A 23,451-nucleotide genomic window follows, 5' to 3' on the forward strand; every position below is an offset into this window, starting at 1 on the left:
AAAAAGCACACACAGTTAATGAGCCCACAACACACCCAAATGCTCTGAGAAGTTAGCCAAAACCTAGGAGAAAACTATTAATATGACACGGGCCAGGGAATAGGATCAGTGTGATTAGCTTGACTTGACAGCTGTGAATCGAAGTCAACCACACCATGTAACCTTCCTGGGAATGGGCAAGTTTTTTTCCCCCTAAAGATTTCATTACCAGTAACATGACATTAGGGACACAAGACATTACCCCGAGGCTCTAAAATAGATTTACTATCCATAGCCTCAGAGGCCTCTACTGAGATCTTGGCTGGGATTTCAACTAAAATTTTTTTTAAGTTTTTAAAAACTTTGGGAAAGATTCTGAATAGACAAGACAACCTAAAGTTGTTCCAGTTGTTCCTCAAATATGAAGTTATAACTCTTAAATTTACTTTAGGGGGGGTAAGAATTGCCTGGGTAATAGGAATGGGATGAAGACATTTGGTTCCCACTGATCTCGTGACCCCACTATGGAAAAGTGATTCTTAAAAATATGTAAATGTATACAAAATATATTAACACACACACACACACACAGAGTTTTCAGATCTATTACAACTTTGCCTGACTGCTGTCCCATCATCTTCAATGACACACACAATTTTGTCCGAAGTCTACTTACTTTGTATGACTGTTGCAGAGACAAAGCGTCTGACTCAGGAGTATAAATTCACTAAAGAAATATATGACTATCGGTCATGTTTTGAATGTCAATGAAAATAGCTATTTAACCACAGCAGGGCTGTGGTAGAATCTAAGCTTTAGCCTATATTTATTTATGACTACATGATTGGGGGAAGGGGGAGGAACAGCAAGAATATGCCAGAAATTCCAAAGGAGAAAAAAATTTTTTAAATAGCTTTACTCTTAAGGCCTCTTTTTGTGTGTTGTTTACAACGCAACAACCAAAACAAGCTCCCTTCGGTGTGTACTCTCATACACCTCTGATGAGGAGGAGAGAGTTTTGGCTCTTACCTCAGAAAGAAAAACCAGAACTTATTTCAGGAACATCAAAGTAGCAACTGTCAGAAAGAAAGATTCTGACAAACTTACCAGGAGGTGTGCAGGCATCCGCAGGAGACTGGACAAAAGTGGACCGCCTTTTGGTTGGCATGGGCAAAGCCATTTTCTGTTCTTTATGCTTTGCCAGTGCAGCTTGAACTGCTTCTGTGTGAATATCTGAAAGAACAAATATTTGCATTTATTAGCTCCTGGCTCTTAAAGTATTTTACTTCTGTGGGCTGATCTATCACTGCCTCAGTTGTTGAAAAGGGGATGTTTAGGTGATTTTTATTTATCATTTGTGTTAAAATATAAGGGCTGATGTCACTTGCTTGTCACGTTGGCCACAAAAGAATTCAGCTCTCCACTTGAATGTCTAATTGGAATCTCAAAATTAACATAACCAGACAGAACTCATGACTCTCCACTCCTACCCTCAAACTCACTCTACATTTCTACAAATCAGACCATATTGTACACAGTATTTTGGATTCTTTGATTTTTTTTTTTAACTCTTACATACTCCTACTGAGGTAGATAACAAATGAAGTGACTCTCTAGTTCCCAACAATTTCCTCTCCTCAGGTAATGGGCCCAACCCACATGCAAACCATAGGCCTGTCTGTGCTAAATAAATGTGCTCCTTATAAGAGCTGGACCAATCAGATCCTTTGCTGAGGGGGTGGGGGTTAAACACTGAATCAAGAAATTGCAGGTCCTAGAGCTGAGTCTTTATGACATTGCCTTAGAAAGAAGAAAGGTCCTTGAACTTCATGATTGAGAGCCTCAGAATTGTTTCATTCAACCAAAAAAACCCTCACTGATTTAACTAGAAACATCTTTCTGTGTAAATACAGACCTACAATACAATTTTAAGGGCTGTATAGTATTTCACTGCATGATGTGCCATAATTTTTCTTTTTTTTTTTTTTAATGTATCTTTATTGATTTCAGAGAGAGGAAAGGAGAGGGAGAGAGAGAGATAGAAACATCAATGATGACAGAGTCACTGATCGAGCCTGCAACCTGGACATGTGCCCTGACTGGGAATCAAACCCCGATCACCTGGATCCTAGGTCGACGCTCAACCGCTAAGCCACGCCCAGCCGGGCATTTATTTTTATTTTTCTTTTTTGATGTGCCATAATTTCTTTAGGCACCCTTGTTTCCAAATTTTTGCGAATATTCATAGCAATTCTTCATAGCAAGACTAATTCAGTATTTTCACTTTATCACACATGTCTAATCCTATTTCCTTAAGATTAATTACAACAATTATTGAGATATACAGGATCTTCTCTTACATAACCATAGTACATTTATCAAAATCCAGAAACTCAAAATTGATACTATTATCTAACCCCCAACCCATATTTCAACTTAGCCAATAGTCCCAATAATGTCCTCTACAGTTTTTCTGCCCCTGCTCTGGGACCCAATATAAAATCACACATTACATTTAGTTGTCATGTCTCTCTATCATCCTATAACCGGGAACAGTTTCTCAACCTTTGTCTCTCATTACCTTCACATTTTTGTACAGACTAGTTATATTGCAGAATATCCCTTAATTTTGGTTAATGCTTCTTCATAATTACATTCAGATTCTGCATTTTGGCAGGAATACCACAGAACTAATGTGTCTCCTTGAAAGACGTCAGGATGCATCTGCCTTATTAGTGGTGACAGTAACTTTGATTACTTGGTTAAGATGGTGTCTGCTAAGTTAATCCACTATAAAGTCACTATTCTTCCCTTTGTGTAATTAGTTAATTTATGGGTGAATGCTTTTGAGACTACATAAATGTTATATACTTCACTAAACTTTCACCCACTAGTTTTAGCATCCACTGATGATTCTTGGCTGGATCAATTATTTCTATAATGGTTACAAAATGGTGGTTTTATAACTCCATCATTCCTTCTGTGTTTATTAGTTGGTATTCTAAGAAAAAGCTAAAGACCGCATATACAACAGCAGTCCCTTAATATTATAATGGAGATGAAAAATTCCTATCGCCAAGCGCTGTAGCACAACACATTCATTACTCATGTTTGTGGTGATGCTGGTGTAAACAAACAAGACTGCACTCCCAGTCATATAAAAGTATAGCACATACAATTATGTATAGTACATAATATCTGATAATGGTAGTAAACGACTATGTTACTGTTTATGTATTTAGTATACAGTGGTACCTCGGTTTTCGAATGTAACCTGTTCTAGAGACCACTTGAGTTCTGAAGCGTTAGAAAACCGAGGAATCAACAGCTGACAGCTGGGCCTCAGGATCTTGCCCTCAGCGGAAGCTGCGTGGCGTGTTCGAATTCCAAGGCGTGTTCGAAAACCAAAGCATTTCCTTCCAGGTTTACGGCGTTCATAAACCGAAATGCTCGTCAACAGAAGCATTCGAAAACCGAGGTACCACTGTATTTTTTATCATTATTTTAGAGTGTACTCTTTCTACTTATAAAAGAAAAGTTTGCTGTAAAATAATATGCTGTGTTACACTGGTAGCAGCCTCATACATCTCCTGTTTACTTTGTCTCCTGATTGTATTACTTTCTCTTGTGCTTGATTTCATCTCATGCTGTTTTATACAGTGGCATGCTGTACAGGCTTGCAGCCTAGGAGCAACAGGCTATACCATACAGCCTGGGTGTGTAGTAAGCTATACCATCTAGGTGTGTGTAGTGCACTCTGATATTTGCATAATGATGAAGTTGCCTAAGGATACATTCTCAGAACACATCCCTGCTGTTAAGCGGCACATGACTGTGCATCAATATGGGCCTATTGATTCTCACTTAATTCCATGACTATTCTGTTACTATCACTACTTATTTTGATGTTGTACTAATATTATCTCAGATTTGGCCAACAGGAGCCCCTTCAAACCAACTCTTATGTCCTTTTGACACATCCCCATCATTTTGAGCAGTTATTTATTTTCCGGTACAAGATGTTCCAGGCTCATATGATACATTCCCTGCTCCAGCACTAAAATTATACATTTCTCCAAGGAGACTTGGCTCCTTTTAGTGGAGAATGGTATAAAATCCAAGATCTCAGCATCAGAAGTGCTCCGTGCTACTGGGGTATCTTTTTTCTAAGCCCTTACAGTAGATGAAGGAATATAAATATAAACATAAACATTCCCACATATATCTACATTTATTTCCATCTATATCTATATTAAAAACCATGAGTTCATATTAACACCTCCAATTCCAGTTTAACACCATAGAATTCATTCTACCCCTTCCTATTTGTACCTCCATTCTCTAATAGTAAGAAAGCTGCTTCACAATATCCTCTATCTATTTCAACTTGTTCACTTAATCCTACAATACACAAAAAGTAGCTCTGAAACTGCTATCCTGTATCACTATGAAAAATAAATCTAACTAGAGCTCAATATTTGTTTGCAGTTCTTTCTGTCTTTAGTCTAAGTAAAAAGACTGTGTTCAGAAGCTATTTGGGTTAGTTCTCAACCCCTCCCTCTTTGGTGTGGTTATATTATTCTACTGAATAATACAATTAGGATCATTTGTTTTTATTTATATTCCTTAGATCCCTCCCAATGTTGCAAACATGTGACAATATAAGAAATATATATCTGGTCTCTTCCCCAGTCTCTGACACTAAGCTCCTAATGCCCTTGCAATTTTGTGAGTGATTGGAGTGCCTTCAGGATGGGGGCTGTTCACCAGAAAGACCAGGCCATAATTAGAAGCTGAGAACTTCAACCTCCCCCTCCATCCTCCAGGGAAGGGAGAGGGGCTAGGGATTGAGCTAATCGCCAATGACCAATGATTTAATCAAGCGTGCCTACATAATGGAACATCCACAAAAACCCTAAACAAAGGGGTTTGGAGAGCTTCTGGGTTAGTGAACGCATCCACATGCCTGCAGGGTGGTGCATCCCAGACTCCATGGGGACAGAAACTACTGGGCTTGGGTCTCTTCTGAACCTTGCTCTATATACCTTTTTATCTCGCTGACCGTTCGTATCCTTTATAATAAACTGGTAACAGTATTTCCCTGGGTTCTGTGAGCCGATACAGCAAATTATCAAACCTGAGGAGGGGGTCATGAATACCCAATTTATGGCCAGAGGTGTGGATGGCATGGAAACCCTCTACTTGTGATTGGCATCTGAGGGTGGGGCAGTCTTGGGGGAAAAGAGCCCTTAACTTACGGAGTGTGCAATAACTCCAGGTAGTTAGTGTCAGAATTGTATTAAATTGTAGGATACCTGCATGGTGTATGCAGACTAGAGAACTGCTTGATGTAGAAAACCCACACATTTGTTGTCAGGAGTGGTGAGAGTAGAGAAACAGTTTTCCTTTAATTAAGACGATTCCAAAAGGTAACCTAAAGATGCATTACTGCCTCAAAAATTACTTTTACCCTAATTCCACCCACTATCTACAGGTAACCAATCTTCTTAATTATTGGTTTAAATAAGCAGGTAAGTGTCTATTTTCTCATTTTCCTGTCTTTCATACACAAAGGTAACATATTATATATATATTTTTTGTACTGTGCTTTTTTTCACTTAATAACATATCCTGGAAATCATTCTATATCAGCTATTAGAGATCTTCATTCTTTTTTATAGCTGCAGAGCACTCCATTCAATGTAAACCACAGTTTATCCAACTACTATCATGTAAGTGCTTTCAACATTTTACAATTACAAATAATGATGCAACAAGAAGCCTTGTGCAAATATATTTTTATACTGATGAGAATGTATCTTCAGGGTAAATTCCTACAAGTGAGACTCCTAAATCAAAAAGTGAATATATTTTAATTTTGTTACATCTTGCCAAATTCCCCTCCAAAAGAATATTATCACGTTGCCTTCCTATCAGTAATGTATAGCAGTGCCTGCTTCCCCATAGCCTCACTAACAGAGTGTGTTGTCTAGCTTTTTGATTGTTGCCAGTTTGGCAGTTGAGAAATGATATCTTAGTACACTTTCAATTTGCACTTCTTTTATCATTAGTGAGATTAAAAATCCTTACAGAGTATTTAAGGGCCACTTTGTAAGTGAAATGAATGCTCATGTCACCCGACCATTTTTCCATTGGGTTTCTGAGTTTATTTTCCCTTAATTTTTAAGAGTTCTTACTATGTAAGGAATAGTAGCTCTTTATCTCTGATATACGTTAGAAATGTTTTCTTTAAGTTTGTCATTTGTCTTTTGATATTGTTTTTAGTGGTTTATTGTTATACAAAAGTTTTGGGTTTTTTAAAGCTCTCAAGTCAACAATCTAACTTTATACCTGAAAGAACTCAAAAAAGAACAAGAAATAAAACCAAAGGAAGTAAAAGGAAGAAATAAACAAAAGAGAAATAAACAAAATAGAGAATTTTTTAAATGGGGGGGGGAAATCAATGAACAGTGGTTGTTTTTTTAAAAGATCAACAAAATTGACAACCTTTAACTAGATTTACAAGAAAAAAAGAGAAAAGACTCAAATAACTAAAATCAGAAATGAAAGAGAAAAAACATTAACAACGGATGCCTTAGAAATAAATTAGTATCCTTAAGTTTAAAAAAAAGGGGGGGACTCTTGCAAATAAATTAGAAAAGATAAACCACCCAATTTTTTTTTTTAAATAGGCTTAGGGAATGAACAGGTAGTTTACAGAAGCAGCACAAATGGATAACAAACATATCCCCAAATGTCCAATCCCATTAGTAATAAATAACACTTCTACCAACAGGGTAGGAGTGTGTCTATTTCCCCACATCTATAGATAACAGTGGACCATTTATTTTTTCATCTTTCCCAAAAAGAGAAGTGGGAAATGTTATTTTACAGTTTTATAGCAGCTGCTTCTAGGCTTGTTTTTAATGAAGTGGTTAAGACACGGTGCATAAGTGGCACAGCTGACCTTTAAGGGCCAGGAGCAGAACAAACACCAAGCACCTCTACCTGTCAGGACAGACAAACAGAGACATGGATATATATGGAAAGACTGAAAGGCAGATGTGTGGGTAGGTTAGTAGAAAAGTACACTTCAAGGAGTTATCTACAAGCCAACAAAGTCATCCCATTTTTACCAAGTTCTGAGGTGCCAACCACTTTAACATTTTAAATTAAGGCAGAGGCACCAACTATTAAGTTCTGTAACATTAGAATATTACATTAATTTTGGCACTACTCTGTGTGCTGGTGGGGAGGGGCAGTGAAATTTTAATTATGCATTTCACATTCCTGTTTTCACAAATTGTGTTTTTTTTAGCGTGGGATATCTATATAGCAAATGGCTATTCATCCTTCAAAATGGCCCAGACTTCACCCTTGACAGTACCCAGCACCCAGGCTCCTTCCCCATCACCCCTCTGGTATGCTGCCTCTGTAACCTGTATAAAGGATTCCTGTGTTTTCATCTGTGTTTCTCTAGTATCTAAACTGTGCTTGACTCATAGGAAGTCTACAATAAATACTTGCTGAACTGAACGCAATTTACCTTCCTGGGTATGAGAAAGTATATTAAAATAGAAGTAAAATGGTCTTGGTGGCAGCCACCTTAGCAAATGTCACCAGGTCAGAGACAGCAACGTTCTCAATTAGGATGACACAGGGAGTTACTATTGCATTTAGCAACCAGCATTAAGTCAGAAGAATCTACACTGGGTCAGAATCACCCTGCCCCTGGCCAGCTAGGCCACCAGCTTCCTTCTCCTCGCTCTGGGGGTCGACATCTACTTCAAGGGGGCCCCCAATCCTCTCATACAGGCCTTTGCTGAATTAAAATTGGTAAGTAAATGGTTTTAAAGAAAAAAAAAAAAAAGAATAAGAACAATAATTGATTTAAGGCTTTAAATCATTTATCCATGGCTATCACTTTAAAAACTATCTTTTGGCCAGGTTGTGGTGGCTCGGTGGTTGAGCACCAACCTATGATACAGAAGGTCAAGGTTTGACTCCCAGTCAAGGGACATGCCCGGGTTTCGGGCTCGAGCCCCAGTAGGGGGTGTGCAGGAGGCAGCCGATCAATGACTCTCTCTTATCATTGGTGCTTCTATCTCTCTCTCTCCCTCTCACTTCCTCTCTCTGAAATCAACAAAGACATATTTCAAAATAAATAAATAAAATAAAAAATAAATAAAAACTATTTTTTGTTTAAAATTAATATACATAAATTTTATGTTACATGTATCTTGTATTTTACCACAATTAAAAATACTGGCGGGGAAAATTATATATATATTGGGAAAAAATCTAAAACACATAATGCTGAAGTGAAAATTTTCCTTAGACTCACTACTTCCCAGAAATAATCCCACCTCAATAGTTTGGTACATATTTTTTCAGATTTCTGTGTCTTTGTACATAATAATACATAGGATTATTAATATTCACAAAACTGGATCACATTTTACATAGTATTTTGCGTTTGTTACTTTAAAATATATTTTCACCTGGCCAGTGTTGTTCAGTGGTTGAGTGTCAACCTATGAACCAGGGGGTCACAGTTTGATTTCAGGTCAGGGCACATGCCCAAGTTTCAGGCTCTATCCCCAGTAGAGGAGGCAGCTGATCAATAATTCTCTCATATCATTGATGTTTCTATCTCTCTCTCCCTCTCTCTGAAATCAATAAAAACATATTTTACATATATATTACATCTCTCCATATCTGCACAAATAGATCTACCTAATTTTTTTTCTATGAGCCTTCACAGAATTTTTAAGTCAGCTTTCATATAATTCCATTATATGTGAAATTATGTAGTTATGTAAGCATACTATAACTTATCTAACCACTGTATTATTACAAATATTACTACAACACACACACACACATATATATATTTGTGCACATATATAGATGTTTAAAATAAATTCCTAAAAGTGAAATTTCTGGGTCAAAGTGCATGAATATTTAAAGTTTAAAAGATATTTCCAAACTGTTGCACTATCACTTTCAAGACCACAATGCCAACTTACTTTTGGCTCTGAAATGAAATATTTTCTACTGTATTTATATTATACTATTTTAGTGTCCCTGAGATTTACTTAGTTGAATCAAGATTACCATATTTAATTGAATCTATGATGATATTTTATATAAAACATATCCTGATTTCAGATATATTAAAATATAAAAAGCATCCTTTTTGTATTAGGTGAAATATGGTTCTTAGCTGTCTTGGAAAACAAATGATTAACTGCTTATACTCAGAAAAAGCACTTTCTCAACAAGAGAACAGCAGCAAATCAAATGCTCACACTACACAATTAATTACTGTAAACCTTTCCAAAATTATATTTTTGCATAAGATATAAACATATGATGACAAACTTGCTAAAACTAGGGAATTATTCACATTAAACAAGCTTTAGAAGGCCCATTTGAATAATTAATAATTACAGGCATGTTCTTTGCCACAAAGATTCACAGCATCAGGCCACAGAACAAATCAAAGCACCCAACTATTTTCTAACATGATAAACCCTGGCCAATATACCCATGGGCAAAGAAGATGTTCACAGTCACTGTACTAGCCAAGCCTCTTGCTTATAAGAACAGGCTGCTCTCTCTTAACTGGACTTGACTCATTCACCAGCACACAATTCTTCTTGATCTTTGATAAAGAAATCACTTCTGAAGTTCAGTCCCTAGACACAGCTGCCTTTGGACATCTCTGCCAGCAGCACATGAGGGCTGGGTATCACTTTCCAGCACTAATGTTTGAGCTGAAGAAGGTGATACTAATACTCCTTTAAAGTCTTGTTTTGCTTTTGTTTTGTTTGAGGTGGCTAACTGCTAAAAAGATTAACATGAAAGGACTTGTCAGAATGACAATCAGGCCCTGGCCGGGTAGCTTAGTTGGTTAGAGCGTCTTCTGGATACACCAAGGTTGTGGGTTCAATCTCCGGTCAGGACACAGAAGAAGCAACCAATGAATATATAAATAAGCGGAACAACAAAATCAATGCCTTTCCCCCCCCTTCTCTAAAAAATCAGTAAAAATTTTAAAAAGAAAAAAAAGAATGACAATCAGATCACTTGCCATATCAGGCATTAGTGGATATTCTACACTTGTGTCTGTAACGTGTGTAGAAATGTGCATCATGCCTTGATTTGCAGGAAAAAGAGGTACTGAGTAAGTATAGTACTTGAAATGTCAGACCCTCTTGGCTAAGCACAGAAAGAAGAATCAGGTCAGATGACCTAAACTCTGAATAAATAAAAGCTCTTTATACCGAGTCTGAAACATGAAACACTAAGTCTATTTAGATTGAATTATGATTGGTTGAAATGTCATAGGTGTTAATAAGCCACCATCAAATAGAATTTTCCAGTGCCTCTTTCATCACTCAAGGCGTGTGTCTCTCTCCCGCTCTCCTCTAAGCTCCAGGAGCCCTTCTTTTGCTCTAACTTGTTTCCTGAGCCCATTTTTCCGATGGCTCACTTCTTCTACCTACCTCTGTGATGTTCTAAATAAACTTTCACTTATAATTTGAAAGAGAGAAATTTTCCAGTTGAACTTACATCCATATTAAATCCTTTTTGTGTACCCATCACTTTACTCTGAATGCTTGTGATTTTCACGAAACATACCCTATGTTCTTAAGCTTTTTTTGCAAGTGACTTGTAAATCTAAGCCTTCCTATGAATGGAATGGCAAAGAGGTAAAGTTCAACTCACATCAAATTCTATTACTTAGTTTGCTCTACTTCTGCTACTACTGTTGGTTTCTTATTCACGGAAGCCATGATTCTCAGAACATACTGAGTTTTCCTTTGCTACTTAGTTGAACAATTTCTAATATACTGAAAAAAATGTGATTTTCACCAAAATCCATACTTGCAAACTTCCTCTTTCCCGTCCCCCTCATGACAGCATTGCAGTCCTCTCATAGCTTTCAATATCTTCAGGGGGGGTTATTATTATTATATTTCAGAGAGAGGAAATGATCCTTTTTTCTCTACCTCCTCTTGGCCTACATTTCATACCTACCCTAAAAAAACAGTCCCAGTGAGACAAATATTCAAAACCTGACTATTAAATCTTCTTCAGTACCCCTGTACCTAAGACACTGAAGCCTGCTAACCAGTATATGATTTGCAAATTATACTTTTTGATATATGCAGTAAATCTGGGGGAAGGAAAAAAAAAGGGTATAAAGGAACAGGGGCTAGAGATCACAGTTAGGTTTTACTAGGTGAAGGTCAAAATTTTACAAGTCTGAATAAGCTCACTAAGGCCTTTTACTACATATGATCAGCTTGGACATAGGACGTAGAGAATCATTTTTTGGTTCTTTGCTAATCCTTTTATTATATGCTGTAAAAACAAACAGGAACTGGGACACAGTAGTGGTAGAGCATGCAGTGTGCAGCTGGGACGAGCTGCTAGAACAAGTACAAATCTGATTTGTACTGCTCTGCTGAAAATCCTTCAATGCTGTTCAAGGTTCCTCCAGACTGGGTCCCTAGTAACCTTGCTAGCGTCATCTCCCACCTCCTCTGGGCCCTTGCATTCTAAGTTCCAGCCATAATGAGTTGTTTTCAGGTCTACTATCTGATGCTATGTCCCTTTTACCTGGCCAACTCTTGTCTTTCTGCCACGACTCCGTTTAGATGTCCTGTTCTCTGAGAAAGCCTCCCCTGAGTGTTCAAGACCAGGTTAGGTACAAAGGAAAATTCTGGTGTGGCATACAGCCTCTATATTATTGGACACTTCTCCATTCCTCCTTCCAGTGTGTGAAAACATGTATCTAATAAAATCAGCTCACAACATGGGTGACACAGCTCTGCATCCAAGTCCTTTACCTCATTTTCTATGAAGCAGTTTCGGAGAGGATGCAACATACACCCCGTTTTTCAATTCAAAAAAAGGTTAAGGTAACCTTGGCTAGCACAAGCGAGTCAAATATCTAGAGAAAATAAACTTGCATTACAGTTTATCTCCTGGAACAATATATGTGCTGCAGAGATTATATGGGCAGCAGAAGGGCATGGGACAGGCTTGCTGCACCCACATCTTCCTGAGGGTCCTGGACATGGCATGCTCCCACTGCCAGCACAGCATGTTGCCTTCTCCCTTCCCATGGGTACTTTTTGGGTCAGAAGAAATAAAACTTAAGAGTTTGCTAATTTGAAATTGCATTGTGAGTTTTTGTTCCCGTTTCATCATTTACAGACTAATTAATAGCTCTGGCAAACACAGAAGGGCCTGCCTCTTCCAACCATAGTTCACTAAGCTCTCCCTACATACCACCTATGTGACCCTAGGCCTTTGCTTTCTTATTTACTTATTCACATTGCCTTTGTATTTGTCTGGCTCTCTCTCTGCCCTTGAGCACAGAAATGTCTTATTTGCTGCTGTATCCCCAGTAAATATTGAGTATCTACATTACCTATCACATAATAGGCACTCAATAAGTGACTGATAAAAAAATCAATATAGACCTGTTGGTACTTCAAGGAAACAAAACAGAAAAAAAATTTGAAGCTCTCAGGACACACAGTTCACACTAAGTCAGCAAAAACGATGCCACAGATAACTTCCAGTTCCTTCTCACCTGATCGGTATCGTTCATCCCTGGCTCCCCCAGATCGAGTTCGGTGGTACTTGGATGGAGCAGAAGTTTGAGCTGCAGATGGAGCAGGTGTCTGATTTCTATGTTCTTTCTGTGCTGCTGAATCAGTTTCTAAAAAAGGAAGATGGTTATCCAATAACAATAATAGCTAACATTTTCTGAGCACTTCACATCATTCCCACAACACTCTGAGATGGGTATTATTACCCCATCTATAGCAAAGGGTTAGAGAGCTTTGACATATATACAGAAAAATGATACAAAGACATCCAGGTGAAAAAATAATCAGCTTAGAGCCATAACTGTGAACAGGTGATAGGAGAGAAATAGCAAAACAATCTATGTAAAGAGAATAAGCCATTCCAGAGACTCCAAGAACTGGTAGGCAGGGGGCTGGGGCAGGTACATGACCCCTAATCCTGCGAGTGGTACAAAGAATGGCTTGCAGAGCTTTAGTCTCCCCAACATAAGTTACTCCAAATAAATTTATCATTTAAGCAAAAGTAGGGTGTTTTACTATGCAAACATAGCTTCGAGTTATATCTAGTAGGCCCTCTTCCAACTGGAGTCACCCCTGAACCTTTCCCTTTCCAGGGTATGGTCTGTCCCACAGTCTGTTCTCCCAACATTTACTTTCTCATCAAGAATTCAGGAAGGGCCCAGCCGAGTGTGGCTCAGCGGTTGAGCATTGACCTAGGATCCTGGAGATCCCAGTTCGATTCCTGGTCAGGGTACATGCCCCGGTTGCAGGCTCGATCGCCAGTCAGGGGTGTGCAGGAGGCAGCTGATCAATGACTCTCTCATCATTAATGTTTCTTTTATATGTATCTTTATTGATTTCAGAGAGAGGAAAGGAGAGGGAGAGAGAGAGAAACATCAATGATGAGAGAGTCATTGATCGGCTGCAGCCCATAACCGACATGTGCCCTGACCAGGAATCGAACCCTGATCGCCTGGATCCTAGGTCAACACTTAACAGCTGAGCCACCCCTGGCCGGGCTCATCATTGATGTTTCAATCTCTCTCTCTCCCCCTCTCCCTTCCTCTCTCTGAAATCAGTAAAAATATATATATATTTTTTTTTAAAAAAAAGAATATGGGAGAGAAAAAAGTAGGTAAAATAAGCAGAAGAAAAACACCTTAAGTTCTGATATTTTACAGTCCTTTTTTTCCCCAACGGTAGTCATAGTTTTTAAAAATATAGTAAGAACATTTAACATGATACCTACCCTTTTAATAAATTTTTAAATGCACAATAGTGTTAACTATATGCACAATGTTGCACAGCAGATTTTTAGAACTTATTCACCTTACATAGCTAAAACTTTTGACCCATTAGAGTAGCAACTCCCCACTTCCCCCTCCCCCAGCCCCTGGCAATCACCATTCTATTCTCTGCTTCTATCAGTATGAATATTTTAGATTCCTCCTGTAAGTGGAATCCTATAGTATTTGTCCTTCTGTGACTGGCTTATTCCACTCAGCATCATATCCTCCAGGCTCAATCATTTTGTCACACACTGCAAGATTTCCTTCTTTTTTAAGGCACATTTTAAGTTTCTTTAATAGCACTTAGTTGTGCCCAGAAAGGCAGCTTACACATAGCAAATTAGGTGTCCACTACAGTAAGATGTCATCCATCCAGCAATTGCATTGCTCCAGACCACAGCTGAGAATCAGCTTGCACAGTGGTCCACAGACTGCAAGCAACAGCCTCACAGGCCTCAGTCAAGGCTGAGGGTATTATGGTACTACAGGAACTGGGACTCATAATGTCATTTCATTTTTTAAAAAATGATTAGCATGCTCAAGAGGCTGTATGTAAGAACTCTAGTTGATGTTCCCAGCTGAGCCCGCCAAGGCACTAGACGTGTGGGAAGCCATCTTGGACCTTCCAGACCAACCTGTACATACCAGGTGAAAGCATTTAGTGACCCAACTGGTACCAGTGGAGCACAAAAATCACCAACTGAATCCTTACTAAATTTCTGACCCACAAAATCAGAAGATATAATGTAAAGGTTGTTTTTGGGTGTGTTTTTAAAGTTTGATTATTTTTTATACATGGTTTTTAAGAAGGCAAAAGAGTGTTTTTTAAAATGTTCTGCACAAAAGCGCTTTTATGGATCCAGAAATGTTTATTTTTGATGGTTCCTGGTAGCTGAGATTTTTATTATAAAATATATTAACCAAGCAGAACATGTTTTAACACTGAGATTTTGAAAGGTAACGTCTGAGTTTGCAAACTGAAGTTTTTAATCAACCTAAATTCTCTTGATAATCTATTTCACAGAAGAGCTATATTGAGTTCTTAATATTTTCATACCTTGTTTCATTTGTTAGTTTTATTATTCTAGAATAGGAGTCAACACACTATAGTCCATGTCTGTTTTTATAAATAGTTTTATCAGAACACAGACATACTCATCTGTTTACACACTGCCCTGGATGCTTTGACACTAAAGGTAGAGCTGATTAGTTGTGACAGAGATTGTATGGTACTCAACACCTAAAATATTTACTATCTGGCTCATTACAGAAAAAGCTTGCCACACCAGCCTATAACAATAAAAGCTAACATCTAAATGTTTGCTTTGTGCTAGGCGCTGTGCATATAGAAGCATATATAAAAAGTTTCACATTTTTTCTTATTTCTCACAGCAACCCTACAAAGTCAGCACCATCACTATCAACTTACTACAGAAAAAGAAACAGACATGTATTATTTTATCCAAAATTACAGAACCAGAGAAAGACAGCCAAGATTCGAACCCAGGTCTGTCTAAACCAACTGGTTCTCCACCAGAAAAGGTTATAAAAAACATTGTGAAAATTCTCCCAAGACTCTTCAGAGGAAAGCAATTAAAGTTAATAATTTAGTCTGCGAGTATCTAAATGCTTCAGGATTTAGAGTCAGCAGCTAGACAATCACTTGCTTTTTTAAATTGCCTGCCTTCATGTGAAAGATTCTGCAAAAAACCCCTCCAAATAGCTTTCAGTCATTCATTAGAGAAATTATTTAAAACATATTCCAGTTGGGGTTGGGGAAGGTAGAAGAGGGTATGGAGGCATAAATGATAATGGAAGGAGACTGGACTTGGGGTGAACACACAATACAATATACAGATGATGTATTATAGAATTGTATATCTGAAACTTATATAATTTTATTAACCAATGTCATGCCAATAAACTCAATTAAAAAGTTAAAAAATATATTCCAAATAACTTTAAATAGAGAACAAAAAATAGAAAGGTGCTAATTTTATTAGCATGGTCAGATGATGCCGGAAGGAAATCACATTAGCACACATGAGGTACTTTGCTTGAAAATATGCACAGAGGAAATGATCTGACTTAGAGAATCAGGTTTAAAATACTAGCTTTGTATTACTTTTTGAGGGGCCAGATGAATATACAACTAAAGTACCTATCACTGATTATTTTTTAAATTAAATAAGCAGATTTGCTAGGATAGATCAAACCAATCTGCTAAGAAACATGGTACATCCAAAATTAGGCATTAGTAATCCAAAGTATGAAAGGAATGAATATAGATGCGCATTTCACAGGGGATGGGCATAAACGGTTTATGTATTTTTTACCACTGTCCGCTCATTTAGGCTTTTACTTTGTATTTTTCAATGTAATTAATTAGGAAAAAGAAGATAATGTCCGCTAAAGAATAAAAATTGAAACAAAGAAATGATAGGGATGTGACAGGGGAACAAGGAGTTGGTACATTTGTTTGAGGAAGAATTAGAGAGAATCATCTCCATTCAGATTATCTAGAGGTTATCACAGACCAAATCACAAGGAAATATAACACAAATACAGACATCTGATGAGAATTGAGAATCAGAGTCAGATGACACTTAGCTAAGAGATCTAGTGAACTGGTACCAAAAAAAAAAAAAAGCCTCATAATACAACATGCTCTTCACCAAGCAACATTAGAATGATGCTCTGCAATGTTTATCTCAGCTTCCTCAGGGGTTTAGTCATCCAAGCAGACCAGGTCCCTTTTGGGTCTAAAATCATGACAAACATTTCCTTGTAGCTTGCGAGAAATGAAACAAAAAGGTTTATTTGCAGTTTCAATACGTGGCTGACAAGTCTGTTCAATGACCATTCCTCAGGTGCCCAAATCATGTCACAAAAACATGGATTCCTGACACAATAATCTTGATCCAAAGGTGTGATATACCTACTTCAAGAGAGCCCATATCTAAAAGAGGCGTAAAGGAAAAAACATAAAATGAATTCCTAGGAATTGAATCACTTTTAAAAATAACAGAAGAGCTTAATAATGAAATCCTGGAGTTAATATTTTTGAATGTGAATTACCACTCTCCAGTTTATATATGAATTCTATAAATTTTTATTCCCACATATTAGAGTTTACTTTTTAGAATATATGATTTACAAACATATTTTATTATGCACTGAAAAAAATGGAAGCAAATACAGGAAAATGTTAATAGCAACTACTTTGGACAACATATATTTTTCCATTGGCTTTACTGGATTTCTACAATTTAGAAAAGTTCTCCTTTTGGATTATAAAAATAACATGTTCATTTTAGAACATCAAAGTAATAGTTAAGAGTAAAGAAGAAAAGAAAAATATTAGATTTTTTTAATTGGAAGGTCACATCACATAGAGCAGATTCTTACCATAATAAATTAAGATAATATTCAGTTTTCAGCTTCCTAAATAAATTATGACACTATAAGCAGGATATCTTTTTCCTATCTTCTAAAATCAATTGTCTCCTTTTTCTTTCCCCAAAAGCAACTGGCAAATCAATGCATACTTGGAGGTAAGCGGGGAAAAAATATGTCCTGGCTGGATTAAAATAATTTTGGAAGGCTTACTCCCACCTTAGCTTACTTGCCAGTGCACCAGTTTACCGTGGAAGGGGGCATAAAACAATGCAGCTTGGGTCTCATCAAAAAGAGGAGGCAGGGGTCTGGGGACACAGGAGCACAGCAGGGTGTTATTTAACAGAATGTCCAGCGTCAGCTGGGCAGGCAAGATGCTGCTTAGAGATGAATCATTCCCTGGCTAGGGAGGGTTTCATACATCAACCAGATCTCAGGAATTACCTGGGGCCCGAAAATAGAGATTTCTCTATTTAGAATAAGATACGTACAGTTTCACTACCATAGTAAGATGCCAAAAGCAAAGATAGAATTAACGCATGTATCAACATAATGAGATAGTATATGCCATGAAAAAATGAAAAATATGTTGACCATGAAGACTTGTGAAAAGGTCTAATGAAATATCAAGTCATAAAAGAACACAAAATATTATGTATATAATATGATTACAACTGTGTATGTTAAAACTACAGGGGTGGGCAAAAGTAGGTTTACAGTTGTTTGTATGGAAAATAGTATAATTAATAAATCATAAACAAGAATAAACTTTTGTGTACTCACAACTGTAAACCTACTTTTGCCCACTCCTGTATTTATATACAATTACAAGGATCAGATGAGACAAAAAGTTCCTAAGTAGTTGGAATGAAGTTATGATGAGGCACTCGAGTTCTTTACCATTTTATTGTTTTGTTTAAAGTTATATATAAAATCAAAGTAATTTTAAAAGGCACCAAATACAGATAAATGCTAGAATGAGAGCTGCAAACTTTACAAATCAAGCAATATTCAAAACTGCTAAATTCTATCTAGTGTGAAACATACTTGAGATCCAAAGAAAAAGATTATTTACTGATTATTACACAGTGACAGCTTCAGTTTGGGGGTTCCTGCCCTTTCAGTCTGATATACAGAATATCCACTAGGGGTCACCATTATGTTTAAATAGTGATGCTGTTACAAGATTTATTAACAGTAAGTTTAAGAAAAACCGCAAATTTTAATTTCTTCAACAACACAAAGCCTTCTTTCTCCATAATCAATATGTACATAATTTATGCAGAAAGAGACATCAGACTCTTCTATGATTCTACTGTTTGAATACAATGACAATGATAGTCTAAAAAAAAGAAGCTGCTATTTTTTTAGTAGTATAAAACTATGCAAAACTTTCCATTCAGGAAGATGGAAGAAAGCCAACCTCAGCTTCTCATCTTTCAACTCTGCCGATGATGTCATAGATATTCTCACCTGTAAGAGTAATGCAGTAAAGCAGGATGTGCTCTGAGAACCAAGGAAAATAAAATTTCAACTTCTTAGAGTGAAGAGAGCAGACACGCTCACTGGTCTTTGTGCTAGTGTCCAGAGAAGAAATATATTAATAAATTATCATCAATTCGCATATATCTTTTTTTATCATGATATGTACAGAGAAGGAAAAAGAACAAGGCTCTCTGAGGCCACGTAATGGGGAATTTAATTTGTATTAGAGCTTCAGAGATCTATTAAAAGGAGACATTAATGTAGGTGTAAGCTCGGCAGAAAGAAGTAAAAGACACCTCATACAAAAGCATGGTATTTGTGGAAGGCCAGTGAGAGAGAAAAACCTTGGCAAGTCTAAGGAAGACTAGTGGGGTTAAGGCCCAGTGAAAGAGGTGTAATGATACAAAATGCGGCTGGAGAAGAAAAGCGAGGTCAGGTCACTGGTCCTAAGCCAAAGGAGCAGCCTTAGAACAGGAAATGACAACAAAGATAAGAGATTTCTATGGCTCTTTTAACTTTCATGACACCATCTCCTTTTATCTTCACAATAACACTACCAATAGGTACCAGTAAGGAAACAGGACACCCACTACAGATTAATCTGTTTTTCGATACTGAGAATGTGTCAATAATCACCTTGAATCATTAGAGTGAGAGCCTCCTGCCCACTCCCAACCCAAGAAGTGGTGGATGAGGGTACCCTGAATCACTCAGGGAATCTCCCCTGGGAGCTAAAGCACCTTTGAGTCACTGAGGAGAACATTTCTCAGAAGGATGGGTGATTAACCTCACTGCCTGCAGGAGAGAATGACAGTGTTTGCATTTGGAGTCTGGAAAAGGGGCCACTGAACTGATTCCTAGGGGTGGATTCTGGGAGACAGGGATGCTCCAAGTTCTGGGTCTGTGAAGTAGCCAGCATCTGAACAGATAGATTCTGACCCAGAGCTTCCTGGAACATTAGTATCAGGAAAATGGCTATGCATGGGGCTAAAAGAGCACAATACCAAGAGCTCTGCCCTGAGAATCCAAGAGAGTAGCTTGGCTGAGCCGAGCACAGTGGGCTCCTCCATTAGAGTAGCTAATGAGGGAAGCAGGCTTAGCAGTGGATCAGCATTACTGGTTACAGGTAAGGACCAGTTTTCACAGCACCTCATAGGCACTAAGCAGCAGCAGCAGACTATGGGGCTCTCCCTTTTGGGTGTGGAAGGTGCACTGCCCACCATTCCTTCTGCACTATCTATATCCCTAGTGGTTCTTGGACAATTCAGGAGGAAAGAGAAACCCCATGAGGAAGATAGTAGACTTCCTCCTGATAAGGCATGTAGGGACAGATCTGATTACAATGTGTGCTCCACTTCACAGTGACTATAATACTAGCCAAACTTAGCAAATAAAAGAGCAGAACTGGAATAAATAATCCCATTTTCTTTCCATTATGCTGTGATCCTTACTTAGGAAGGAACTTTTAAATCAAAATGAGATAAACTACAATAGCTCTCAACCTCCACCCCTCCACCCACAAAGAGGCCAACTTAATATTTATATAATTGGAAATGTTCTATAACATTCCAAAATGCTGTTCTTGGTTTCAGTAGCTGGTTCTAAGTTCATGTCCCTTTGTTTAGAACTTTCTTACAGTGCTTATTTTACTTTATCTTTTATGGTTCTGATTTGTATACCTTGTCTTATCTCTCCTACTAAAGTATAAATAACTTGAGGTCAGAGGCTGGTCTTAACTCATCTTACATCTCTGGCAGTAATTGGCTCTAGGTCTTATGCACTGCCAGCACCCAATATTTTGGTTAAAATAAATAATTAAGATCTTGTCTGTCTCCTCATTTCCACCAATGATGGTGGGCGGCTAGAAAAAAACAAAAACAAAAATGAAGAGATATCAATTTAAAGGATAGAATTAATGTATAGCTGAAAAGTCTGCTTACTGGGATATCTCTGCCATGCAAGCTTTATGCAAAAATGTGTGCTTCTCACAAATTTAATACAATTACATGAAGCCATTAAGAGGTCCCTATCTTTGAGATGAGTTACCAGAGACTTTACAGCGAAAGGATAAAACACAGGGTTTTCTTCTGTTTCATTTCAATTTGGTCATATACACACTTGCACAATCTCAGAGGCAGGACTGAACTTAGAAGGATGTGATAAAAGGGGTGGGACAACTAGCATACGCAGCATACCTGTATATACTGGAGTGGTGGTGAGCAAAAACCCTCTAGCAAAATAAGCAGCAACCACAAGAGCAATCAAGTTTGGGAGAAACCTTTGGGTCACCAGAACTTCTTACCAGGACAAGCTAGAGAATGTTAATACGTAAGCATATTCCTAAAGCAGTATGTCTTCTCCCTAGAAGGGCAATAGGTAAAGGCCTGGGGTTAAACTAATGTGGAAACCTAGGCCAAGGAACACATGAAAGGTGCGATCCTATTCTGAAGCAGGAGACAAATACAACTAAATGAAGTAAAAGATAGTAGAACAAAGTCAAAGGAAAAAAATCATGCACACAAAGGTCACAATCCCAAACACAAAGGCAGAATGGAATGTTTACAACAATGTCATCAAAAACAGAAGCTGCAGTCATGTCCTAAAGCAAAAGATATGGGTCCTACAGGAGATGTCACTGTTGAACCTCAGGGGCAATTTAAACAGCCAAGAGTTGTGCAACAGAGCTGAGGCAGGGCTCTGCTCAGACCCATCCAGAGGAGGGAGGTCTCCCAGTTTCAACACCTTAATCAGCTGTTGTGGAGACCATAAGATCAGCTTGCTGGTGTACTAAGGTCTCTGAGATCATTTTTTTTCTTTATAATTAGTTTTTATTATTTTTATTTTGATATCTGAAATATGAATATATGTCAAAAGTTAATTTATAAAGTTATAATTATAGATATTCCTTGTAACAAGTGCAATTTATAAGAAAATAAGTGTAAATTAACCAATGTAGAATTTTAGTTTCTATATCTCCATTATAAATCTGGAAAAACATATATTCAATTTTGTCTTCATATTTGACAAAATGTTTATGTGACTGATCTATGCTAATTATTCTTTATTACAGTTCTACTAGTGTGAGAAATTACAATGATTTCATTCATACTAGTAATGTAAGTAAGTAAAACTATGTTTTAAAATATTAAAGCATTTGGATTTTGTTTTCTATTTGAACAAAATAGAAGAATGAAAATGTATAATTTTTAATCTGCTGTGATAAAATTTGTAAGAAAATTGAGACAGATTTGAATTTTTAACAATAACAATGGTTGACCCTGATACCTGTTGCCCAAAATCAGTTTCTGAAAACCCTTAAAGAAAACTTCATGGAACGTGTTCATGCATGTACACTACAGAGATCTTTTAGATTGTTAGAAATTATCTTTGCACCAATTTTGAACAATTCTTAAATAGAAATGTTAGGATAAAGAATTCTGATTAAAAATGAGCATTTCTATCTATCCCCAAAATGCCACTAGAATGATAATGAAGGCCTGCATCAGGGCAAGAAAACAATTGGTTCAGATAAATGCAGCGAGAGAGACAGCACCAAGAGTTGTCTCTACAAAAATAATAATGAAACTGGTAGATTAACTGTGCAAATAAGAAAGGAAATGTAATCCTAATAAACCAAGTGACTTAGCTGTGAACAATCTTTACATAATCATAATATATTATAATAATCATAATAATAAACACTGAATGCTGACTTAGCAACAAAAAAGCAGTATATTGAACATACTGCCCAGAATGATTATGGGATAGGAGATGTGTGGTGTCTATGTGGTTGAGGGAGAAATATGTAAGAGTGAAAAATTCTTTTTCTTTTTTTTGGGGGGGAGGGGGTAAGAAATGAATAAATCATGCCTCAAATTGAAAAAGCCAAGAAAAGCAGTAAAATGTTACTTACAAACACAGAGTAAATGCCAGAAGAAACAGAGGAGTTGAAAGAAGGTATTTCCAGGGAAAAAGAGGTCACTGCTTATTTTTGTTGTTACAAACCTTCTAGTACCATTTGATTATTTAAAATAAATGCATTAATTTCATTTAAAAATAAAAAAGAGAAATATTAAATTTCAGATGAAAATCAACATACTGTGCACAGTCTCTTGAGGTTTAGTAGATCTAAATTGAAAGATTAATTGAGGATGGAAACAAGCTGCCAGGATCAATCACTCTCCAATCTGTAATCTGCTACTTTCATTACCTGACACTTTCATCTTCACAGATGTTTACTAAAGAAGATACTGGAAATTCTAAATGTTCTTTCTGTTCAGTTCCACCAACATTCATAGAACATCTCTACTATATGCCAGGTACTAATGCTAGAAACTGGGGCATGAAGACACAGAATAAAAATAGTAGTAAAATTTTTTTAAGTGTTGCTTATTTTAAAGACCTTAAGAATCTATTAAAGCTAGTTGGAATTATCAGGTAGTTACTAGTATCCAAGGTAGTATCTTAAAGATTAGACCACAGAATCAGCCCAGGGGAGTTGCCTCCCTTACACAAAACTTTCCATTTTCCTGAAACTCCAAGAGTAGCCAAGAGTGACTAATTTATAGAGGAGTTAAAGTATCTGTGGTTTGAAAATGCAATTCTTTGGGCCATGCCAAAAGAGAGTTAATTTCTGGCTCCTTCTCCCTACAAGTGTGCTAATTCAGGCATGTGGGAAGCTTTATATCTAG

General features: G+C 37.2%; 1 protein-coding gene across 2 annotated transcripts in view; it reads right to left on the bottom strand.

Moving 5' to 3' along the window:
- The window catches only part of DIP2B (DIP2 acetate--CoA ligase B (putative)), a 217,009-nt gene that overhangs the window by 78,956 nt on the left and 114,602 nt on the right, over window positions 1-23,451 (bottom strand). For both annotated transcript variants that reach the window (XR_015714063.1, XM_087814671.1), the window contains exons 3-4: window positions 12,593-12,721; window positions 1,087-1,212 (exon numbers count right to left, since the gene is read on the bottom strand). Coding sequence is in view for 1 of the 2 variants with exons in the window: in XM_087814671.1 (XP_087670797.1) it covers window positions 1,087-1,212; window positions 12,593-12,721 (255 nt within the window). In the remaining variant the exon portion in view is untranslated. The remainder of the gene's footprint in view (window positions 1-1,086; window positions 1,213-12,592; window positions 12,722-23,451) is intronic.

This window comes from Miniopterus natalensis, chromosome 2, assembly GCF_054644295.1.
Source record: "Miniopterus natalensis isolate mMinNat1 chromosome 2, mMinNat1.hap1, whole genome shotgun sequence".
Taxonomy (NCBI): domain Eukaryota; kingdom Metazoa; phylum Chordata; class Mammalia; order Chiroptera; family Miniopteridae; genus Miniopterus; species Miniopterus natalensis.